The sequence below is a fragment of the Caretta caretta genome, chromosome 25 (genome assembly GCF_965140235.1).
Source record: "Caretta caretta isolate rCarCar2 chromosome 25, rCarCar1.hap1, whole genome shotgun sequence".
Lineage (NCBI taxonomy): Eukaryota > Metazoa > Chordata > Testudines > Cheloniidae > Caretta > Caretta caretta.
The window spans coordinates 9,719,845-9,741,605 of NC_134230.1; the positions used below are offsets into that span (position 1 = coordinate 9,719,845).

At 49.6% G+C, this 21,761-nt stretch overlaps 1 protein-coding gene and 1 long non-coding RNA gene across 6 annotated transcripts in view; both read right to left on the minus strand.

Moving 5' to 3' along the window:
- The window catches only part of JSRP1 (junctional sarcoplasmic reticulum protein 1), an 18,577-nt gene extending 2,123 nt beyond the window's left edge, over positions 1-16,454 (minus strand). Inside the window, exons 1-7 of one of the 5 annotated variants that reach the window (XM_048830975.2) lie at positions 16,389-16,454; positions 15,876-16,055; positions 11,644-11,781; positions 7,934-7,980; positions 3,209-3,359; positions 2,326-2,478; positions 732-826 (exon numbers count right to left, since the gene is read on the minus strand). In XM_048830975.2, the coding sequence (XP_048686932.2) occupies positions 732-826; positions 2,326-2,478; positions 3,209-3,359; positions 7,934-7,980; positions 11,644-11,761 (564 nt within the window). In that variant the 5' untranslated portion in view covers positions 11,762-11,781; positions 15,876-16,055; positions 16,389-16,454. The other 4 variants (XM_048830977.2, XM_048830973.2, XM_048830976.2 and 1 more) reach the window with 4 other exon arrangements.
- Positions 16,455-17,524: 1,070 nt separating this feature from the next.
- On the minus strand, positions 17,525-20,285 carry LOC125627146 (uncharacterized). Its single transcript, XR_007353936.2, has 3 exons — positions 19,879-20,285; positions 18,652-18,743; positions 17,525-17,712 (listed from the first exon to the last, which is right to left on the minus strand). It is a non-coding gene; the product is annotated as an uncharacterized LOC125627146 (long non-coding RNA).
- Positions 20,286-21,761: the final 1,476 nt, after the last annotated feature.

Consider the following 21,761-nt stretch of genomic DNA (forward strand, 5'->3'; position numbering starts at 1 on the left):
CTTGGAGCAGCAGCCAGCCAGACAAGGTCAGCGCTCCTGAGTGACAGCAGGGCAGACCTCCTACCTGTTACAGAGAGGGGCTGGGAAGGTCAGTCACTGCTAGTGCAGACGGGACCTTCTCAGGGGGTATCTGGTGCCAGGGCTCTACCAGCTCAGCACTTCCTGAAGCTAGGCCTGATTCTGGGACATGGCGAGTGTCCCTGAAAGTGCCCTCAGTTTCCATCTACTCCAGGGGTGCAGGGGCCTGCGTCTTGCAGGATTGGGCCCAACGAGCCTAGACTGGCCTGGCTCCTCTCTAAATGGGTCCCAAGGCTCTAGGTGGCTGTGGCCTGCCCCTGCAGCCCTTCTGATGGGCGTCACCCCCTGATTTCAATGGGACTGACTGCTTGTGTGAGTAAGGGCTGCAGGATGGGCCCTGTCCAAGGTGGAAACCGTCCTCGGGGACTCGAGGGCTCGGAGGGCTCTGTGCTTCAATGACGTACTGGCTGATTTTCTCTGGTTTGCTTGGGGGGAGGAGAGGATGGCACACAGACACCTCCCCCCCCAGCTCCCTCCCTGACAGGGTGCCCCAAATGGGTTTCGCTGCCATGACCTCTAGCCCAGCACGCGAATGCGATCACTAGTGGAGGGCAGAGTTAAAACCTTCCCCTCTTCCCCCCGCAGAGCCCAATGGCTGCTTTTCGGAGATGGTGCCTCCAAGGCCCCTCCTGCACTGCGGCTCCTCGCCTTACCCTCTCGCCGGCACCATCCTCAGGCAGGCTGCGCTCAGGCTGGGCCCACAGTCTGGGCTGTGTTTCGGGAACCTCGTCGTCTATGTCGATGACGTCTGGGAAGGGGGAGACAGTGGGCAAGTTCAGCCCTTTGGAGATGCACAGAGGGAAAGACTGTGCAGTGTTCCTGTGTGCTGGTACACAGCTGCTGCTTTCCACCCCAGAGCTGGTTACACTTCAATGGGGAATGCATTAGAAATAGGCCCAAACCAAAAGCCTGACCTAGAACTGCCTGAACAAGGAGGACAGGCTGGTTCAGATCTGAACAGGTGGTGTGGATCCATTTTGTTTCTAGATCTATAATATCCAGGGCTCACAAAGTGCAGTACCAAGGCTTGCCTTCACTCCCCCTTGTGGAGGCTTGTCAATATGGGATACTCCAGGAAATTAATCCAAATTAATTTTTAAAGTGGATTTGTTAAACTACATTAACTTGCTGTGTGGATGCTCTTATTCAGAAAAAATGGCTTTTATCAGAGTTTGCTTAATTTGCTTCCAAAATGAATTAAATCTGAATAAGATAATCACACAAGGATTTAATGTGGTTTAACTAATCCACTTTAAATTTACACCTTTGCTTAATTTGGATTAATTTTCCTTAGTGTCTCCATGTAGGCAAGCCCTGGGTGATAGGCAGGTAACTATCATTATTCTTACAGATGGGGAAACTAAGGCCCAGAGCAAGGACAGGCACCATTTTCAGAGTGCCCACTACTTGTGGGTGCCTCTGTTTTTTTTGGATGCCCCGCCTGAGCCCTCTTTTACCACCCGGTCTCAGTATGGCTGGTGGTGCCTAGTCTGAAAACGCTACCCTACGGATCTAGGTGTTACAGGTTACTCAGTTCTGCTGCCCTAGCTAGTAAGTGCTGGAGGAGCTTCTGTAACTGGTTGGTTCCTGTGGGCACAGAGATCTGGTGATGGGTTTGGGCTCCCAAACAGATTTCTTTACACAATTCTAGTTCACAGTTAAATCCTCAGCTTCCAGGCTTAGAGAATTCTGCTGGAGGAGTCTGAGTCCCAGCAAATGACAGAAAATGGCCACAAACTGCCCTGCAGCTCGTGGCCCTGTCCGTCTGTCCTGGGCTAGCACGAGGACCCAGTACGGACACCGCCCAACAAGTTTATCTGGCAGCAGGAGTTCGCTTCTTGCTTTCCAATCTGCTCAAAATCCCTGGGCCCTGGGCTTGGAGTGCGGAGACCCAGCTCTGCCGCAGACCTGCTATGCCAGCTTGGGCAAGTCCCTTCGCTCTCTGTGCCTCTGCTTCCCCTCCCACCGGTCTTGCCTGGGGTGACTGTAAGCTCTTTGAGGCAGAGATGGCTCTTGCTGTGTAATTTGCACAATGGGGTCTAGCTGGCACTGCTAATATTAACGCGCTACATGGTCAGCAGCAGAGCTAGCTCCCCCCCCGTCCCAGTCCTGTGTTTTGGTCCCGTGCCCCCTGGGTGTGCAAAGGGGGGTCCGTCTCCAAGCCCAGCGCCCCCCAGGACAGGCTGCTCCCCGGGACGACCCTCGATGCTGCGCAGCTCCCAGCCTCGCTGTTCTGACGTCTCTCACCTTGGAAGACCTGGAAGCCCATGCTTAGCAGAGCGACAAAGGAGGCGACCAGAATGCACTTGTTGAGGGTAAGCCCCTCCCAGGGGCTCTCCTCCTTCATGGGGCCGATGGTGCAGGGCTCGGCCTTCCTTTTCGTGGGAAGGGTCTTGGGAACTTGCGAGACACAAAGAAAGTGATGTTACAGTAGGGGAGCAGGCCTGACCTGGGGGAATGGGCTAAGCATGCTAAGAGGGGGAACAGGGATCCCTTAACATCACCTAGTCTGGCCACAAAGGAGACATAATGGTACGATCCCAAGGGACTCCTGTCTGTCCAGTTGTATCCCAGCTAGCAGGGAGTGTCCCCATCGCAGGGCTGGGAGCCTAAGGAGGAGAGGAAATAAGTGGGGATCCTCACACCCAGCTCCACCTGGGGTTCACTGGCTCCCCCTGCGGGGAGGGAATCAAGCTACTCCGGTTTGTGCAATTTTGTGTGGCTCTACCGACAAGGTTCAAAATGGGCCTATTATAAACTGTCCAGCATGGGGTCGGCTGGATAACTAAAGTCCGGACTCCTGGATTCTGTTTCAGGCTCAGTGACTCAATAGGGGCAAGCCACTTAGGTCAACATTTTCAAAAGCAGGGCCCTAAAGTTTGGCAGCTCAATAAGCGGCCTGGTTTTCAGAGGTGGTGGATACCTGCAGCTCCCCGAGGAATTGGACTAGGATGATGGAGAAGAGAATTCATTTCTATCACCATGCTTTAGGGTTCAGCGCTCCCGGGCTGATGGGAGAAATGGAGACCGAAGGGTTTGTGCCTCACGCACTGACACAAGAATTGCTAAGCTGCTTTAAAGAGAGGATTTGTACATCCACTATGTTCCCGCACACTACACACGAGGGTACCTTGTGGCGAAGCAGAGCTGGCTGTCTCCTCCACCATTTCTAATCTCGTCACTGTCTTCTCCGTGACTGGGGCGTCAATCATGCTTTCCACAAACTCGTCTAGATCCTTCTCGACGACGTGCAGCGTGTTCCTCTCCTCCTTCTCTATCCCCTGAAAGATGAAGGAAAGTGAATGTGTCACATGGCCAGCACAAACAGGGCAGCCAGGGGAAGAGAAGCAAAACCGCTCAAGCGATCTGTCTGCAACTGATATGGAGAAAAAACAAGCAGTGTGGTTGTAACCCACTGGTGCACGGGTGTTCTAGGGCCCCTTCTGTCCCCAGTCGAGAGCGCAGGTGGCTGATAGGGCCCTAGCTAGGAAGCTGCTTTGCTCCACAGCTTGTGCTTGTATTCGCTGGAGGTCCCTGGTTCAGTGCCTGGCACCTTGGCCGTCACATGATTGGAAGACGTGAATATGGGAAACAAGAAATACATTCCACAATGTATACTTGACTTATGGAACTCACCGCTGATGGACATTATGGAGGCAATTACATTAGGACGTTTCAGCCAGGATGTGACAGGTGGCTAGAAATAAGATGAACATATACAGCTATGCTCAGCTAAAAATGGCAAGGGTACTGTGATCACACCAGCTCCTGAAAGTTAAATAGGGCTGGGCTGGGCTGGGCTGGGCTGGGCCAGGCCAGGAGGCCTCTAAGAGGAGGCCTGCTCCTGTAGAAAATGACTTGGTAGGTAGCACTCTTCTTTCTGATACTTTATCGAGCCAATGCCTCAGCAAAGTGCTGGGGCGGGGGGGCTGTGCTGCTGTCTTTCAGATGAGATGTAAAACCAAGGCCCCGACCCATTCTGGTCATCACAACAGTGGAGGCTTTTTCCCTGGTGTGTTAGCTACATTCCAAACCAGAGACAGTTTGGATCCCCTCAGCAACAAGCTACAATGATCTGAAATGATGTTTGCAAGATATGATTCATCCACCAGATGTCTCTAGATGCTGCCTGCACAGACTTCTCGACAAGACGTGGTGCCTGGCAAAGAGGAGACACGTAGCTGGGACTCAATCTGTGTGAAACCCTGGCCGTTTGTCTGTCTGCACTTCGCCATTTTCTTTAGCAAACACCTCCTGTTTAAGGCGGACTGATTCCATATACCAGCACGGTATTCTCAGCACGGTATTCTTCTCCACTTCTTGACCAACTATCGAGGACTAAGGACTGTTAAACAGCTATCACCCTCCACCCCAGAGGTGGATGAACTGGACAGACTGCCTCCTGGCCTTGACCAATCTGTGGGACTCGCAACAGACGGCAACGCAGTTCCCGGCAAGGCTGGTTGGGCTGCTCACAGCTCTCGTGTTTACAGTGCGTCCCCCCCGCCCCACCACTAGGGAAGAGTCGTTGGCAGGCAGAGAGGACGGGAGAGTGGGTCTAATGAAGGGAACAAGGACAGAGGGGGGCTGCAGTTTGTAATGTGATTGGGGGGGGGGGGGATGCACCACTGCCCTCTGCTGGAGAGAGCCAGACTCACTCACACGTAGTCAATTATGAGGCCTATTAGCGAGTGCTGCCTAGAGAGGATAAAACTTTAATACTAGTGCCAGCTGCTGGAGGTTCTCCCTGCGGTCAAGTGACAAGGCCTATATTTGGGAGCGGTTCGATTCCCTATGCTGCACGTGGGCGGTTTAGCTAATGACTGCGCTGGGCCACGTTTGTACCCCTGGATCCATTCTCATGAGGCCCTATTCAGGGCCTGCCAAGCTCTGCGGGCCATGGCAGGCTGAGGAGCCAATGGTGGTGGTACAGTGCCTGCGAACAAGTGCTCTTTGAGTGTCAAAGCCTAGAAGCCAGAGAAGAGATGGCAGCACAAAGGGAAAAACCTCAGGGGTAGGGGAAATATTCATTACCCCACTCTCGGTCTAATCTCACAGGCTCGACATGTTGCTTGAGGATCCACCGTGAAGCTGAACCTGACAGGGTCCGAGTATCAGCCACAGTGTGAGAGATCTACTAGAATCCCCTTCTGTATTCGCTCTGCATCTAAACACTCCTGCGTTATACAATACCCCCCAGGGCACTGTCCCACTCCGCCCCAGAGAGCCTCCTCTGGAAACTGGCTGGGGCTGTGGGGGGAAGCAGTGCCGTGCTGAGCTCAGGATACAATCACACTCTTGTTGGGTTCATTTTATTTATGTGATTGAATCCCTGGCACGTGAATGGGAGCCAAACCTTTGGTAAAAGGCATTTTGCTGAGCACAAGCGCTTTGCAGAACTGCTTAGCTGCAGCCGCTAATCCGCTTTGACGTGTCTGCCCAGAGGACAACGGATCCTTTGGAGAGAGGGAGCTTAGAAATGGAGATAAATTAGGCATCGAGGCCTGGTTCTGGTTCTAGTCCCTTCCTGCTAGGGTACAGAGAGACCAGGGCTCCCCCATGAATCAAACTGCAGAGGTGCAGTACGACTGACTCATCAATAAATGTGTCAGAGGCACCGGTTCACAGCAGATGGGGGAGAGCTGCCAGTCAACTCGGATCAGTGACAGCAACAGCTGACTGATGATACCTTTGGCTCTGACTGCGCATGGGTGGGCTGTGATTCCCCACAAAGCTCCGAGGAGGCCATGTTTCCAGCTAAATGTTGCCGACAGAAAGGACTCTTGCTTTTGTTCCCAGTGGGGAACATTGGAATTTCCTCACCTGCATAAAGCCAATAGCCCAACCAGTCCTGTAGTTTGGATTTGACTGTGGCCAATGTAATGTGCTTCAGGGGAAGGTGGGAAACCCTCACGGAATCATCGAACTGTGAGAAAGCAGCTGCTGCAGGGAGTCAGTCCTGACTCCCTCTGAGGATTAGTTTACACCTTGAAGCAGGAGGACTGATTTCTTTTATAGTTTTATCTTAGCTAGTGTCACTAGACCCAACTGACCCCGCCCCACTATCCCTGCAGCAAATTGCTGGCATGGAGAGAGGGGTTAAAAGAAGGAGACCTAGCCCAATGCAGGGCTGGCCCAGAAGGAGTGCAGAGAAGCCCGCTTACAGCCCAGAGACTGGGGTAGGTCGCTGGGTGGATAAGGGATGAACCGACCCTTAGGAGAACGGCTGGAGTACTGGTTATTGGAAGACAAAGCCCTGAACAGAAGGGTGGGGTCCCACTGAAGGTTTGCTGCATTTCCCTGTTTTGAGTTGTGGTTCTTCCTGATTTCCTTGGACCTTAGTACCCTGGAAAGGACTGAAGGGTGCCTTGGCTGGAGGGTTAATGCCCAGCTACACTGGACCCCATGAGAGACTGTGACCTACCAGCGGATACCTGAGGCTGGGTGAGTTGTGCCCTGATGGGCCATAAGGGGGCTGTGTACTGGTCCATCTGATCACCGTGATGTTCTAAAGAAGGTTTTCTCTCAGAAAATTGGCTTCCTTTTCATTTCAGTGGGTTCTCTCCTGCTATTCTGTTATGGGATGAGGTAGGCAGGAGGTCTGATAAATGCTCCTAGTCTTATTTCTTCCATTATCACGTTCTCAGTGGTATTTTCAGCAACTCCCCACAAGCCCAATGTATTGGCACCCCAGAAATTCCTCTATCACCCCCCAGTGCATCTGCATCAGCTTCCCAAACTCTCCGTTGCATCAGCACCCCTGAGCACCTGCACCCCACATCCCAGCTCTTCAATAATCTTTAAGAGCCTATTCTCCTTTGCACATTCTGCTGCTTGTTGGATGCTTAGTAACGGTGCTCTTCCTGCCCAGTATCTTCTCTCCTGCTGCCTCACACAACGCCAAGTTGAGCATAACCCCTTAGCCCTAGTAGTTTATGGGAGGCAGTTTTCCACACCTGTGACTGGTCTCTTCCTCCCTGTTCCCCTGAGCCAAGCTATGTCTTATGCCTACAAGTAACAAGCAATGGTTTCCTTGCTGCTTTCCTCTTCTACTGTAAGGCCTTCTAAGGCACTGTTGCCTAGATCCTCAGAGGTATTTAGGTTCCCAACTCCCATTGAAATCAATGGGAGTTAGGGGCCTAAATACCAGGGAGGATCTGAGCCTGTACGTCCTTACTCCTGTAGAAGTCCTGGAGCTGATGAAGCAGAAGTTTTGAGAGCACATGCCCCGAGCTCTTCCCCCAGGGAATGGAGGGATCAGGACAATGAGCTATGGAGCCTTTCATGTCTAGGTCCAGCCCAGCTTGGTAAGAACTGCAGATGACTTCCATCTGATGGCTGTGTGGTGGCCGGTGTTAAATGATTGATAGGAAGTGGGCCTAGTCCCAACAGAAACCTCCCCCCCTCCGGCAATCTGAGGCCCAGGACTGAATGGGCCATGGGACTCCCCTCCTACGTACAGGGGCAGCCCCTCCTGGCCAGAGTTAAGGCACATTGTCACGACAATACAGTGGGTGCTTGCCCTGCACCTGCACCTTTGCTGTGGGCAAGCGGAGGCCTTCACTCTCCAAGGCTGTCAATCCAGCACCTCTCACCAGGGCTAATTTAATCTATCAAAATCATAAGAATCCAAGGCCCTGCTGCTGATTTAACTGGATGTACCAAGTATGCAGGCAAAACTTGGGAAAGGGCCCACCCTACCCCCCAAGATCCGAAGACCAGGCCTCTGCTGCCTTTCTTGTAGGCCGTTAAGGGCTGTTGCAAACGTCTAGTGTCTCATCGCCTGGGCCTTCAGCATCGAGACCATAAGGCTGGAGATAGTTATAAACAGGGTTACTGGACAGATGCTACTTACATGAGAGCTGCTGTTTAGCTCCTCTTCGCTTTGTGGCACCTCAGCATCTGTGAAAAACAAGTGCAAGCAAGATAAAACATACATTATGTTATAAACACAAAGTATGGGCAGCACGAGGGGCTCATAGCATGTGATCTGGACCCAAAGGTCCTAGCCTCTATATAGACCACAGACTCGTAGGACTGGAAGGGATCGCGAGAGGTCATATAGTCCAGTCCCCTGCACTCCTGGCAGGACTCAGTATGATCTAGACCATCCCTGACAGCTGTTTCTCTAACCTCTTAAAAATCCCCAGTGATGGAGATTCCACAACCTCCCTAGGCAATTTGTTCCAGTGCTTCACCACCCTGGCCGTTAGGAAGTTTTTCCTCGTGTCCGACCTAAACCGCCCTTGCTGCAATTTAAGCCCATTGCCCCTTGTCCTATCCTCGGAGGTTAAGAAGAACAATTCTTCTCCCTCTTCCTTGTAACAACCTTTTATGTACTTGAAAACTGTCACCATGCTGCCCGTGGCCCATGAATTCGTGCCGGATCCCAGGGCTGAAGTAGTGCTATGTTGTGCAGTGAAGAGGATGCAATTACCGGGGAAGATGTCTGGGTGCTTTTCTCAAATAAGTAATCGCTCGGCAAGGCAGGTTTTCACACATATAATTAGACGTAGGAGGCAGGAGTTAAAAGCCAGTTCTCAATTTGCCACACTGAAAATTCACTTTCACAGCAGCAGCCCAATTGGCCTTCAAAAGAAAAATCTGGGTGTAGGAATGGAGCCTCTAGCTGGCAAGCGCCAGGCTACTGGAAGTGATGGGACAAACTCCCTGGACCTCCCAGGCAAAAAAAAGCTGAGGGAGAAACAGTGATGTTCCCCTCAAAACACATTTAGCTGCTGGCCAGGCCTCCTGGCTTCCTTCTCTGCTCCAGGGATGCACCGAAAACAGGGTCAACGTCAGGCAGTGCTAGAAACTGCAGCCACAGGTGCAACCGTGCAGGGGAGGTATAGCTCACTAAGGTCTTCTGTCCCTTTTCTGTCCCTTTGTATTTCAAACTGACTGGCAATGGCTGAGGGCCTCCCTCTCTAACCCAGGGGCAGGCAAACTTTTTGGCCTGAGGGCCACATCGGGTTTCCAGAATTGTATAGCGGGCCGGTTAGGGGAGGCTGTGCTTCCCCAAACAGCCAGGTGTGGTCCAGCCCCCACCCCCTATCTGACTCCACCCAACTTCTTGCCCCTGATATGCCCCCCCGGGACTCCTGCCCCATCCAACCCCCCCCCCCCCAGTCCCTGTCCCTTGACGGCCTCCCCAGGACCCCTGTCCCATCCACCCCTCCCTGTCCCCTGACTGCCCCTGGAACCCCTGTCCCTGACTGCCACCCACTGCCCCTCTCCTTCCTGACTGCCCCCCTGGGACCCCTGCCCCCATTCAACCCCCCTGTTCCCTGTCCTCTGACCGCCCCGCCCCCTATCCACACCCCCGCCCCCTGACCACCACCCCGCACTCCTCTGCCCTCTAGCCAACCCCCCCTGCTCCATGCCCCCTCACCGCGCTGCCTGGAGCGCTGGTGGCTGGTGGCATGACAGCTGCAGCGCCCAGGGCACCAGGACAGGCAGCCGCGCCGCCCGGCTGGAGCCAGCTACCGCGCAGCCCAGAGCACCGGGTCAGGCCGCGGTGAGCTGAGGCTGCGGGGCGAGGGGGCAAGCCTCCTGGGCCAGGAGCTCAGGGGCCGGGCAGCAGGGTCCCATGGGCCGGACATGGCCCACGGGCCGTAGTTTGCCCACCTCTGTTCTAACCTGATAGAGCCTGAGTGACTAATGACCTGAGACGCACAAGAATCCCCTGAAAAATGCACAAGAATCCCCTGAAAAATCCCCCAGGACTGCAGTGTCTCAGCTGTATGATCTGCAAGGCTAGAAAAGGACACTGGCTGCAGGCTGGATGCTGGTTATTGTCATTCCTGAAACAGTGATCTAAAATACAGTTAGCCTGAGGAACCCAGCCTTACTTCAGAGCTGAGATCTCAGAAAACCCCTGCACTACAGAAGATGACAATAACCCCCTGGGAAGCTGAGAATTTTTGTTTTCCAGTGGAATATAACGTTTATATCTAGTTAGAGCAGACTGAGAGACACTGACCCCTGGGTTACCATCTTACTCCCCCCCAACCTACTTCCACAGCTACATTTACAGCCCACTAACTGGAGCCCTGCAGCAGCCCCATCGGAAGGGATCCCAGCTTTCCAATGGCATGTAGTACCAGGGGCCTGAGCGTTAGCAGAGCGAGCACCCAAAACAGCAATTGGTGGCAGATACAAAGCACCTCTGAAAATCGGGTCCTTATGACTGGATCTTGAGACTCTGGCTGTTATGCTTCATTTGTGATGTGATGTTAAAAGGAAAAGCAGATTGGTACTTGGATTTCTCCGGTGGCTTGATACAGTAAATACGATGATGCAGTCATTGCATGATGGGGTTTCTCCTTCTTTAGCTCTTAACTGTCATTTTCTATTTCCATTGTTTGGCATGTATCAATGTTCAACATAAACTCATTAAAATAATGCCTCAATTTAATGAGGCTCTGTCTATCTTGGGGCAAACTACAGTATTTACGGGTCCCATCCGGCCTCATTGACGTCAATGGCAAAATTTCCTTAGTTTCAGTGGGGGGCAGGATTGGGTGTGAATTGCATATGATGTGTGTAAACGTTCATCAAAGCTCTGGAATTTTTTAACCTTCGGACTACCAAAGGACTTTCAGGACCAGTAAGATTCCCCACCTCCACGCCCTAGCACTAATCATGGACCAATGAATAGTAAGAAAATACAGATTCCTGAAATGTAATTTAAAAGGTGATGTCAAGAGAAGAACAATTGAATTTGTCCCTTTTTTCTTTCTGATGTGTAAAGAAGGCCTAATTTATTTATTAATAATTACAAAATTCTACTTGTGTTTTGCATTAGAAATACCAGGAATGTTAAATCTGGTCTTCCAGAAAACAGGGAGTCTTTGATATCCCAAAGAATACCCAGAGTTATAGACTGGAACCACTTTCTGATTAAAGATGCAAAAATGAGGAATCTTTAACAAAAGAGCTTTTCTCCCAACTGTTTGTCAGGGTTTGAGTGACAGGCATTCCCAGAACCATACAATCCAAAATATTTTATGCAGTCTGAATATAAAAGACTTCCCCTCTCAATCCAGTGTTGCTCTCTTGCTATATATGTTTTAACTCTACTAGTTCCCCAGACATCCATACGGTGTTCTAGGAAAAAGAGTGCAACGGCCCTGAATTCCTAGTGTAAGCAAACATGCAGAAAAGAGAACGTTTAAAATCTTCTGTTGGGCCTTTTTAAAGTAAAATGCAATGCTATATAAAGAAGCAAAACTGTGCATAAAAATCTCATATCTTCTCCTTTAGAGGTCACCTTTAAAGAATGAGGCAAATAGTCCAAGGCCTACATTCCTGACATGGATCTTACCACATCTCGAAAAGCCCGCACTAAGCTCTCTGCAAGTTCTAAGGTCACTTAATAATTTTCAATAAGCCATTCTCAATGCAAAGATCAGGATCTTAAGCATATAATCCCCTCACAAGACACCTCAAAGAACATTTCCAATGGTGTCAGCACAGACCAAAGGCCTTTTAACTCCTTGGATGCAAGAATAGCCTGTGCATCCATTGCTGGGGAAGACCAGCGTCACCGTGGGGGTGAGGTACCTTTTCTCACGTCCTCCCTCGACAGCCTTGGAATGCTCTCTGCCAGCCCTGGCAGCTCCTCTATGGCCTCAGGACACTCCAGGTCTCTCTCCAATACCTCACAGGTGCCTGTTGCCATGTCGCTTCCAGGGAGTCTTGCTAAATAGAGAGAGGGGTAAAAGAAATGCATTGCATTCGGCACACAACGCAGTTGGCAAGGGGGAGCACTGGCATCCAAGACCATGGAATTCAGGTGGAGTGCCGGAATGACACACATATACATGTAAAAAGAAAAGGAAGACTTGTGGCACCTTAGAGACTAACCAATTTATTTGAGCATAAGCTTTCATGAGCTACAGCTCACTTCATCGGATGCATTCAGTGGAAAATACAGTGGGGAGATTTATATACACAGAGAACATGAAACAATGGGTGTTACCATACACACTGTAACGAGAGTGATCAGGTAAGGTGAGCTATTACCAGCAGGAGAGCGTTCTTACAACAATACCCACCTGCTGAAGTGAAGAAACAGATTGACAGAGCCAGAAGAGTACCCAGAAGTCACCTACTACAGGACAGGCCCAACAAAGAAAATAACAGAACGCCACTAGCCATCACCTTCAGCCCCCAACTAAAACCTCTCCAGCGCATCATCAAGGATCTACAACCTATCCTGAAGGACGACCCATCACTCTCACAGGGACACAGGCCAGTCCTTGCTTACAGACAGCCCCCCAACCTGAAGCAAATACTCACCAGCAACCACACACCACACAACAGAACCACTAACCCAGGAACCTATCCTTGCAACAAAGCCCATTGCCAACTGTGTCCACATATCCATTCAGGGGACACCATCACAGGGCCTAATCACATCAGCCACACTATCAGAGACTCGTTCACCTGCACATCTACCAATGTGATATGTGCCATCATGTGCCAGCAATGCCCCTCTGCCATGTACATTGGCCAAACTGGACAGTCTCTACATAAAAGAATAAATGGACACAAATCAGATGTCAAGAATTGTAACATTCAAAAACCAGTTGGAGAACACTTCAATCTCTTTGGTCACTCGATTACAGACCCAAAAGTGGCAATTCTTCAACAAAAAAAACTTCAAAAACAGACTCCAACGAGAGACTGCTGAATTGGAATTAATTTGCAAACTGGATACAATTAACTTAGGCTTGAATAAAGACTGGGAGTAGATGGGTCATTACACAAAGTAAAACTAATTCCCCATGTTTATCTCGCCCCGCCCCACTGTTCGTCAGACGTTCTTGTCAACTGCTAGAAATGGCCCACCTTGATTATCGCTACAAAAGGTTTTTTTTCCCCTCCCCCCGCTCTCCTGCTGGTAATAGCTCACCTTACCTGATCACTCTCCTAACAGTGTGTATGGTAACACCCATTGTTTCATGTTCTCTGTGTATATAAATCTCACCACTGTATTTTCCACTCAATGCATCCCATGAAGTGAGCTGTAGCTCACGAAAGCTTTTGCTCAAATAAATTGGTTAGTCTCTAAAGGTGCCTCAAGTCCTCCTTTTCTTTTTTTGCGGATACAGACTAACACAGCTGCTACTCTGAAACATATACATGTGTGACTACATTGCTGCAAGCAATCACTAGCCTTGCTGTACAAACAGTACCAGGCGCAGCACTTCCAGAGAGCCTTTCAGTGGAGGATCTCAAAGACTTGTCACACACTCTCACTACCCTGCTGCGGGCTAGGCCTACTCTAAAGAGGAATAATATGAGGTACAGAGAGGTTAAGTGACTCAGCCACAGAAGGAGTCAGGGCCAGCACTGGGATTACATCTCAGGAGTTTCCTGGCTTCCAGTCTGCTGCTCAGCCCATTACACCAGAAACCTTACAACATAGATATGTTTAAAGGATCAAGATTCCATGGATCACAGCAGGAAAACACCACAGGTCCTTAAGATCCTGTGAACAGTGCACCCCACTTGAAATGCCCATGTTCTACTGGAATTTGGATACATAAAACTGAGATCCAGCCCGTGTGTCATCATTAAAGACCCTATGGCAATTTTCTAAAAATAGCGGTGTAAACCACGGTGTTCTGAACCACTTCCAATTTGGGTACTGCCACTGTCTCTAACTTCCCCCTCAAATTCCACGTCTGCTTTGCGACCTGCTCTTAACTGTTGGGCGGCGTTGCTGCGTCCTGCCGCAGAGCTCCACCTCGGAGACAGCTGCATTGCAGGGACAGGTGAAGCAATTCCCATGTCGAAAGCCCTTTGAGGCGAAAGGTGCTGTAGAAATGTCGGCCTGCTATCGTTAACAGAATGCCAGTGTTCTAATGCGCTAAACCCAAAGCAATTAACACTTTCAGTGCTGCTGCTCCCCAATGCAATCTTCTGTGCTCCCCATTTTCAACTGATTAAGGCTAGCGGGCAGTCAGGATGCATCAGGTACGTGCATTAACTGTTAGGAGGTTCAGAGTTGGACTCTTCCTAAAGCAGGGCTTGCACAGTGAGTTCTGAAATTCTGGGCTCACTCCCCTTTCTGGGCTCAGCTCCTTGTCCCTGGGTAGAGTCTCCGAATAGCAAACCTATCCCCAGGGCTCCAGTACCTGTCTTAGGCACCGCACCAGCCATTGGTTGTGAAGATTGTAGCCACAGGGGGACGCCTGAAGACATGAAGGGCCCCAGTTGCCCTCTGTGTCCCCTAGTCTAACAATGAAGTCCTTGTCCTCACCCTGTGCCCAAGCTGGGCTGATGCTGCAGGAGCAAGAAGCTTTGTGCAAACAGGAGAGTGAGGCTGCTGTCTGCCAGGAAGGGAAATTTTCAGTCTCAACAGTTCAGCGCTGAGTCATCGATTTCTCTCCCGTCCTGGTCTGCGGCTGCTCGGCTCCATCTGCAGGAAACCTCCTTTCCCAGGCAGCGTTAAGGGAGGTGACGACAGAACTTGAGCCCGGCTGGAATTTCTCCGTCTCCTCCGCCAGTTCACTGGCTGCTCCTGCCTCCCAAGTGCTGAACTGGACTAGGGCTGTGACACAGCTACAAACCAGAGGTCTATCAGCTGCCAATACCAAATGTGGTTCATGGAGACCCTGAAGTCCCACTCATGGCTGTTACCTGTGCCATTTATACCGTACCACATCTGACAGAACTTCTGGGCTGGGAGGTGGCGTGTGCTTACACACAGACACCATTGTTTCAGGATTCCGACAGCTGAATGAGGGACATTTTGGAACCCCATTCACACCCATCATGTGTCCCTGCCTTCACAAAGCAAGGAAGCCTAAGCTGACAGCTTGGGTCTCATAGACTCATAGATATTAAGGTCCAAAGGGACCATTATGATCATCTAGTCTGACCTCCTGCACAACGCAGGCCACAGAATCTCACCCACCCACTCCTGCAATAAACCTCTCCCCTATGTCTGAGCTCTTGAAGTCCTCAAATCGTGGTTTAAAGACTTCAAGGTGCAGAGAATCTTCCAGCAAGTGACCCGTGCCCCATGCTGCAGAGGGAGGAGAAAACCCCTCAGGGCCTCTTCCAATCTGCCCTGGAGGAAAATTCCTTCCCGACCCCAAATATGGCGATCAGCTGAACCCTGAGCATGTGTTCAACAGAGTAGAGGGTCCAAATGGTCATAGAACAGGTTACACCAACCAGTAGAACAGAATTTGGTTTCATGGGTCAGATCTCTGAGATCTCAAAGCATTTTACAAAGTAGCAGTTAAGATACTAACACTGTGACAACTGCGTAGGCCAAATGTAGCAATTACAGCTCACACACATAGTCTCTGCTATTCAAACTCCTTCCTCCACTTTGCCCTCTGAATCCTTTTAAAGACTCACCTAAGAATATCTTATGGTGTGTTTCCCCCGCACACAACCATACACTTGGTCTGTTGGTTGTACATGCCTTAGTGCAGGACTCCATAAAGAACCTAACATGTCTGTAGACACCATGGAGGTAACATATAAATAATCCTACAGTTCTACCTTCATGTCAGCAACGACTTTTCAGAGACGAGCTCAGGTCCAAGATCTGAAGTGTGACTCCACGACTAACTCACACCAAGGAAGCTTCCAAAAATAGCCCCCTTCCCCGCTCCATCAGCTCCTTCAAGATAGCGGAATTACAGGCTCTTTCCGTACACAGATCTATCCCCGGCTAGCCAGCAACTAACTTCGGACTCCAGGCAAGCATTCCGTGGCCATGGATTTTCCTGTATTCGCTGAAAAAAGTTAAAACCCCACAAAAGGCATACCTAGGGCTTGAATGCAGCCGTCTTGCCTTCAGCCTCTTGTCTGGCTCAGTCTCTACAGAGTAATATACAGCAACAGGTGCTGATTTCTGCCAGAGCAAAATATCAACCAATCACAGGAAGCTAATGCCACCATAGCTTTAATATTCAGCCCGGGGAGACAGAAGAGGGTCTGACTTCACTCTGAAAGAGAGAGAGAATAACATGAGGCTCATTTGCTTCCTTTCATGACAGATCCATCTGCTTCCTTGGCTGCTCTCAGGAACAAGGGAACCATGGAGATGTTACACATAGCAGGGATATAGGATGGGAAGGATGAAGGGATAGCCTACGAAAAGCAATAGGGTTGGGAATACCCCGACAGGAATATGGTGCTAGGAAGCCGGGACTGCAAATCTGTCAAACGTTCATTCCCCAAACTGGAGCTTGTTGAGAGCACAATAGTGCAAAGTGCTTTATTAATGAATGTTTGTGAAGTGCTACGGCAGAGTGCTGAATAGCAGCAAATGCAGTTACCTTGAGTTGAGGAACTCCTCATTTCCAACAGCATATGCAAGAGGAGAATCGGGCGGAGTGGATTCAGACACTGAAGTTACAGAAGGGTAAAAAACGGACATTATTTCCTAGTGTCAAGAGCAGGTTCTTTATTTGCAGATGACTCAAATGGCTGAACTTCCAACGTGGGACCTGCTCCTATAACCTTTATTCTCATGAGTCCGACTGAAGACGATGGGGCCACACATGGAAGGGGGATAAAGTTGGGCACCTTGCTGCGTAGAGGTCTGCTCACAGCTGTGTTGCTGCCCTGTTAACCCGGCCTTGCAAGAAACTGGCTCCAGCCAACCAGCAACAGACAGGAACTCACCCTAGCCCCTCTCCTTCCATCGCACTCAGTCGGATAGCTGCCCCTGCCACCCTATTGTGGGGGTGCTTGAAAGCTTAACTGGGAACATTTAAATACTAACATGATTAACCTCCTCCCTCCCCCCTTAAAAAAACAAGGAAACTAAATACCCCCCAAAAGGCGCTAATGCAAAAATTCTGTTGCACAGTTAAATAATAGTTTTTTAAAACAGGGAAATGCAAAAAGCCAGGTTCCTCCCGTAATGCAACCCACATCATGGGTATTCTGTGGGCCAATACCTGGGGCAGATCTTGGCCCCTACACAGTGGTGCCAAAAGAGCTGGAAAGCCAGAAGTTCTGGACCCTGAGGCTACCTCCTGGATGTGGGACTCCTTAGGTAGGCTGCAGCTGCTATAGCGGGTTCCCTCTTGGCTCCTGCTGTGCGTGAGTATAGGGGGTGGGAGGCTGTCCTCAGGGTCTTTACTCCCGGAGGCTACTGTACCCTATGCGGGGCACTGGCCCAACAGCCTGTTGGTCCCACAGCACAGTGTGTAAAAGGTCATTTAATACCACTTTTACCCCCGCTCCTGAGCTGGGCTGGATGCAGCCCAGGATCTGGGCCTATATTTCTAAAAGCAGAGGTCCCAGGCCTGTAAACCCGTCCTACTACACGAATGGTATCACTGGACTCATGGGGACTACCTGCATGTACGAAGACTAGGGCAAACCTTTAACTGTGCGTGTAGCAGGTAACATTACGCAATTAGCACAAAAACAGGAGAACCTTGTATTGCCAATCCCAAGCATGCACAAATCATGAAATTGGCTTACACAGCATGAGATTTAAAAAAAATGACGTTTGGGTTGTCTTCCTGGGCTTCTAGTTCAGCTTTTCAAGCTTTTCTCTCCAAACAAGACGACTAGAAACTTAAATTTTGGGCTTTTTAAAATGCGAGTAGAGATTCCTGCGTAATTACCAGACTCCAGCCACGGGGGCTTTCAGAAAAAAAACAGAGATAAATTGTTTGTTAAAATATAAATGTTTTCAATAGAGCTGAAAACAACTGAAATATCAGAACAGGGCAGTTTCTTTAATTGAGGTTCTTCTCTCCCCCTCCCGGCCCCCCCCCCCCCCCCCCCCGCAAAAGAGCGCTCTGCTGTAAAAGCTTTAATTTCAGTTGCTGTCCCTGCTCTCCAGCCTACATGATGGGAAATCACTTTCCTGCGGGACTCCAAACACAATAGTTAAACACCTGATTGCCCAACAAAAACTGTATGAGTGAGCGATCCCGAGGCCTGCGCCTAGTCCAGGGCACTGCAAACACTTTGAAATGGTTCTGTCTGTTGCATATTGCTAGTTGTTTTTAGGCTATCAAAGCTTTATTTTAAAAGAGTAATGATAAATTAGTTTAAAGATGACCTTTAAAAAGTGCCCGTCATTGCTGCTTTATGATGTATTGACTGGCCTGACCTTGTTTCAAGACTTACGAACCCATTACCTAGCCTTCCCAGGACCAAAGGGTATTAGCTGAAAGTGACAGGGAGGCAGCATGTGAAATGGAAGGAAGTTACTGGATCACCGACATACCTGATTGAGGAAAACAGATCAACACGGAGCCAGATTTGCAAGAGAGCTCAGCTCCATTTAGGCATCAAAATAAGTGGCCAGATTTTCACATGAGATCTGCATGCTGAGCTCTTTTAAAACCTGGCCCCGTCTGTGGATGCTATGCATCCGAAAGCACAGCCTAACTAGTGGTTACTATATGTATTCAGCAAACCAGAAAGGGACTGTATGCTTTTCAGGGTAGGGACTCTGTCTTCCCTCTTTGCGGGGACAGTGCCAAGCATGCAATGGGCCCAACTGTAATATAAATATTATTTACTGCTGTTACTGAAGACTGAACCCAAAGCTTTCAGTGGGAGTGGATGTACCTTTAAATAACGACCCTCTGTCTGTACTAACTTGACTGGCTTTTGTTCTTTCTTCATATTTCTTGCTGTGATTTTCCTGCCAGATAAGGTCACTGTAAGTAATTAAAAAGGCATATTTGGTTTATTGGGTTAGGCGATGTAATGAAAACAAAATTCTAAATGGCCTAACTCAAAGCAGAAGGGATTTTGATTCAATCATGTTTCATTGGTGCTCATGATATCATAATCCAACTTCTTCTAGAGTCTTCCAGGAAAAACATGGTAGTCAAAACCTGAATTTTTAGTTAACAAAAACCAAAAACAAGCAGTACTTCCCCCACTCTCCTTTTCATAGCCATCACAGAGCAGCAAACTAGGACAAATCCATTCCCCCCCTTTACAGGGAAATCTTTCAACGAATATACAGGTACCTACAATGAACAGGGAGTGGGGCTGGTTTGCCTCCACAGGCAAATGCCTTCACATCTTTAGCTCTAAAGAGCTCACTGACAAGTTATAAACACTCCAGTCTCCACTGGACAGTTTAACCAAGGCAGATGCAGGAAGGAGTTTCCCAGAGGCAAATTCTTTTCTAATCCCTTGAAATCTCACTGGATCCCAGTTTCTCACCTGACCTGAATCAGATAAAGTGTTTCTGGGACCAAACGAGCTCAGAGAATCTCCGTAACATTCTCTAATTCGCTGAGATGACGTGAAGCAGAAAGTCCCTGCTGGAATGACGCTGGAGGGTAATTGATCAGCGTTGGCCTGGTGTTGTGTGCTGAATGCTCACTGAGGGCTTGCAGTGCTAAATATTGAGTTGCTGAATTTTATTTGTAAATGGGAATTTCATTTACTTTATGTACCCAAGCTGTGATCATGATTTATGACTGGTCTATGTATGGAAATATCATCAGCTTTACTTCAGGTTTCAGAGTAGCAGCCCACGAAAGCTTATGCTCAAATAAATTTGTTAGTATCTAAGGTGCCACAAGTCCTCCTTTTCTTTTTGCTTTACTTCAAATATTCCCATCGCTCATGCGCCGTTCGGGGGGTTTACACGGCTGAACTCCGATATGAGGTGAAATGATAATCAAGGCTGCAGCATGACCAAACCAAATTCTGCAGCAGCAAAATCCTTACATTCCATAGCAATGTTACTTTATCCAGCTACCAGCATATTTCTCTCTGCCTCCCTTTCCACCCTCCCGCACATACTCCTGTTGCTCACAGTTGAAAAATACTCACAAACAAAATTAGTTGTTGATGATTTTCAACAATGATTAGGGTTGAAGATGGATTTTCACTATGCCCTCTAGGCAGCTCAGCTCCATTCTCTGGCTCTTTGCTCCTATGACAGCCAGTGACTCAGTCCAAAACCACCTCCTCCTTCCCCTGTGTGCTAGGGAAGGAAGGAGTCAGTAGCCCCAGTTTCAGTGGCTCATTTTCCCAGCTCTCAGTTGCTCTGCAGTCCAGGTTTACTAGCTTGCCAATCTATGCCTCTGGCTCCCCTGACTCCATCTCTGGCTATCCATGCCTTGGCTGCGTGGTTCCATGGACCAGTGCACAGAGAATGCCCTGCAATCCACTCCACCACTCCACCTCCCCCTTTCTCTTGTGGGGAACGCTGGAGATCAAGAGGAAGCTGCAGGCAGGTTCCAGCAGGGCGGGGAAACTGGAAACAAACACCAGGCTGCAGCTCATTCTGCAGCAAAAACGCTGAACTGAATGGCATTTTTCTGAAATGCCATCTTCTGTGGCTGCAGAATTATGGAGTCCACAAGGCCCTGATGGAGAGAAATGGGACAAGTCATACCACTCAGAGCTATTGTGTCAGGCAGATTGATGTAAGTGACACCGCAATGGTTACATTTGGTTTGTTTTCCAAGTTATCTCCCGAACGAATCCACAAACCGTTTTTTTTTTTAGATTCAGGACTACAATTCTGTAGCAAGTGCCACAGATACAAACTCCCCAATTACAAAGGGCACTGATTATAATTTGACTTCTAGAGCTATCATGATGCTAAAGAGATGATGCAAGATATACGACCCTGGGCTTTGATCTTATCAGACCTCAGAAGCTACACAGAGAGACAAGGTGTTTAACAGAAGTTGGTCCAGTAAAACGTATTACCTCATCCACCTTGCCTCTCTAATATCCTGGGACCAACGTGGCTACACCAAGCTAAGCAGAGGCAGGCTGAGTCAGCGCTTGTGTGGGAGATTGCCAAGAATATCTAAGTGCTCGAGAAAATTCTTGTCACAGAGTCACAGGCCTCATGCTCTGGAACTGTTCAATGTGAAGCCAGACAGGACTCTGGGTAAAGTGACTCCTCTCAGGGTACGCTGTCCAGGACAAAAACCCTCCTTGGCTATGGCCTTCCTGGGTCTGACCTCAGAGCACTCAGCACCCCTGTTCTTACCGTACACTTCCCGCAGCAGGTCCACCTTGACTGGCCCCCTGGGGAAGCCAGATGGTCCCTGCACCCCAACTTTGCACTCAGCAGTGACTCCCTGCCAGTGTTGTAAAACATAAGGGTTTATTAGTCAACAGGAACACAGCATAGAACAGAGTTTGCTAGCACAGAAATCAGGAACTTGCAGCAAAGTCCATCTGAAGTGGACCCTGGGCTCGGTGCTCCAGACTCCCCGCTCCGAGTTCCAAACAGGAGACTGACCCCTCCCAGCCACCCGACCTCCAACACCCCCGTTGCCCTTCCTCTGGTCTTCGTCTTGCTTCATGGGCCATGTGTCACTTGGTTGCATCCCCCTCCTGATTCTCAAGTTATGAGGGGCATCGGCCATCGCTTACATGCAGGCAGCTGGAGCCACCTCACCTGCTCCCGAGGGTCTCAGCAAAAGTCACACACTCTTATTCCCACCACCTAGGCATTGGTGCAATACACAGGGAACTGAGGTACACACAGTATTCATGCAAAACAGTAAGACTCACACAGGCTCATGTACAACATAACAAGGGGAAACCCTCACTTCATCACAATGCTGACTCCCATTTTCACAAGTGTGGAAGGAAAATGGTCTCACCTAGATAAAAGTACACACCACCTGCAGGCCAACGACAAGCTTTTCTTCACTGTGAAGGCTCGACAGCCAGACTTAAGATGGCTG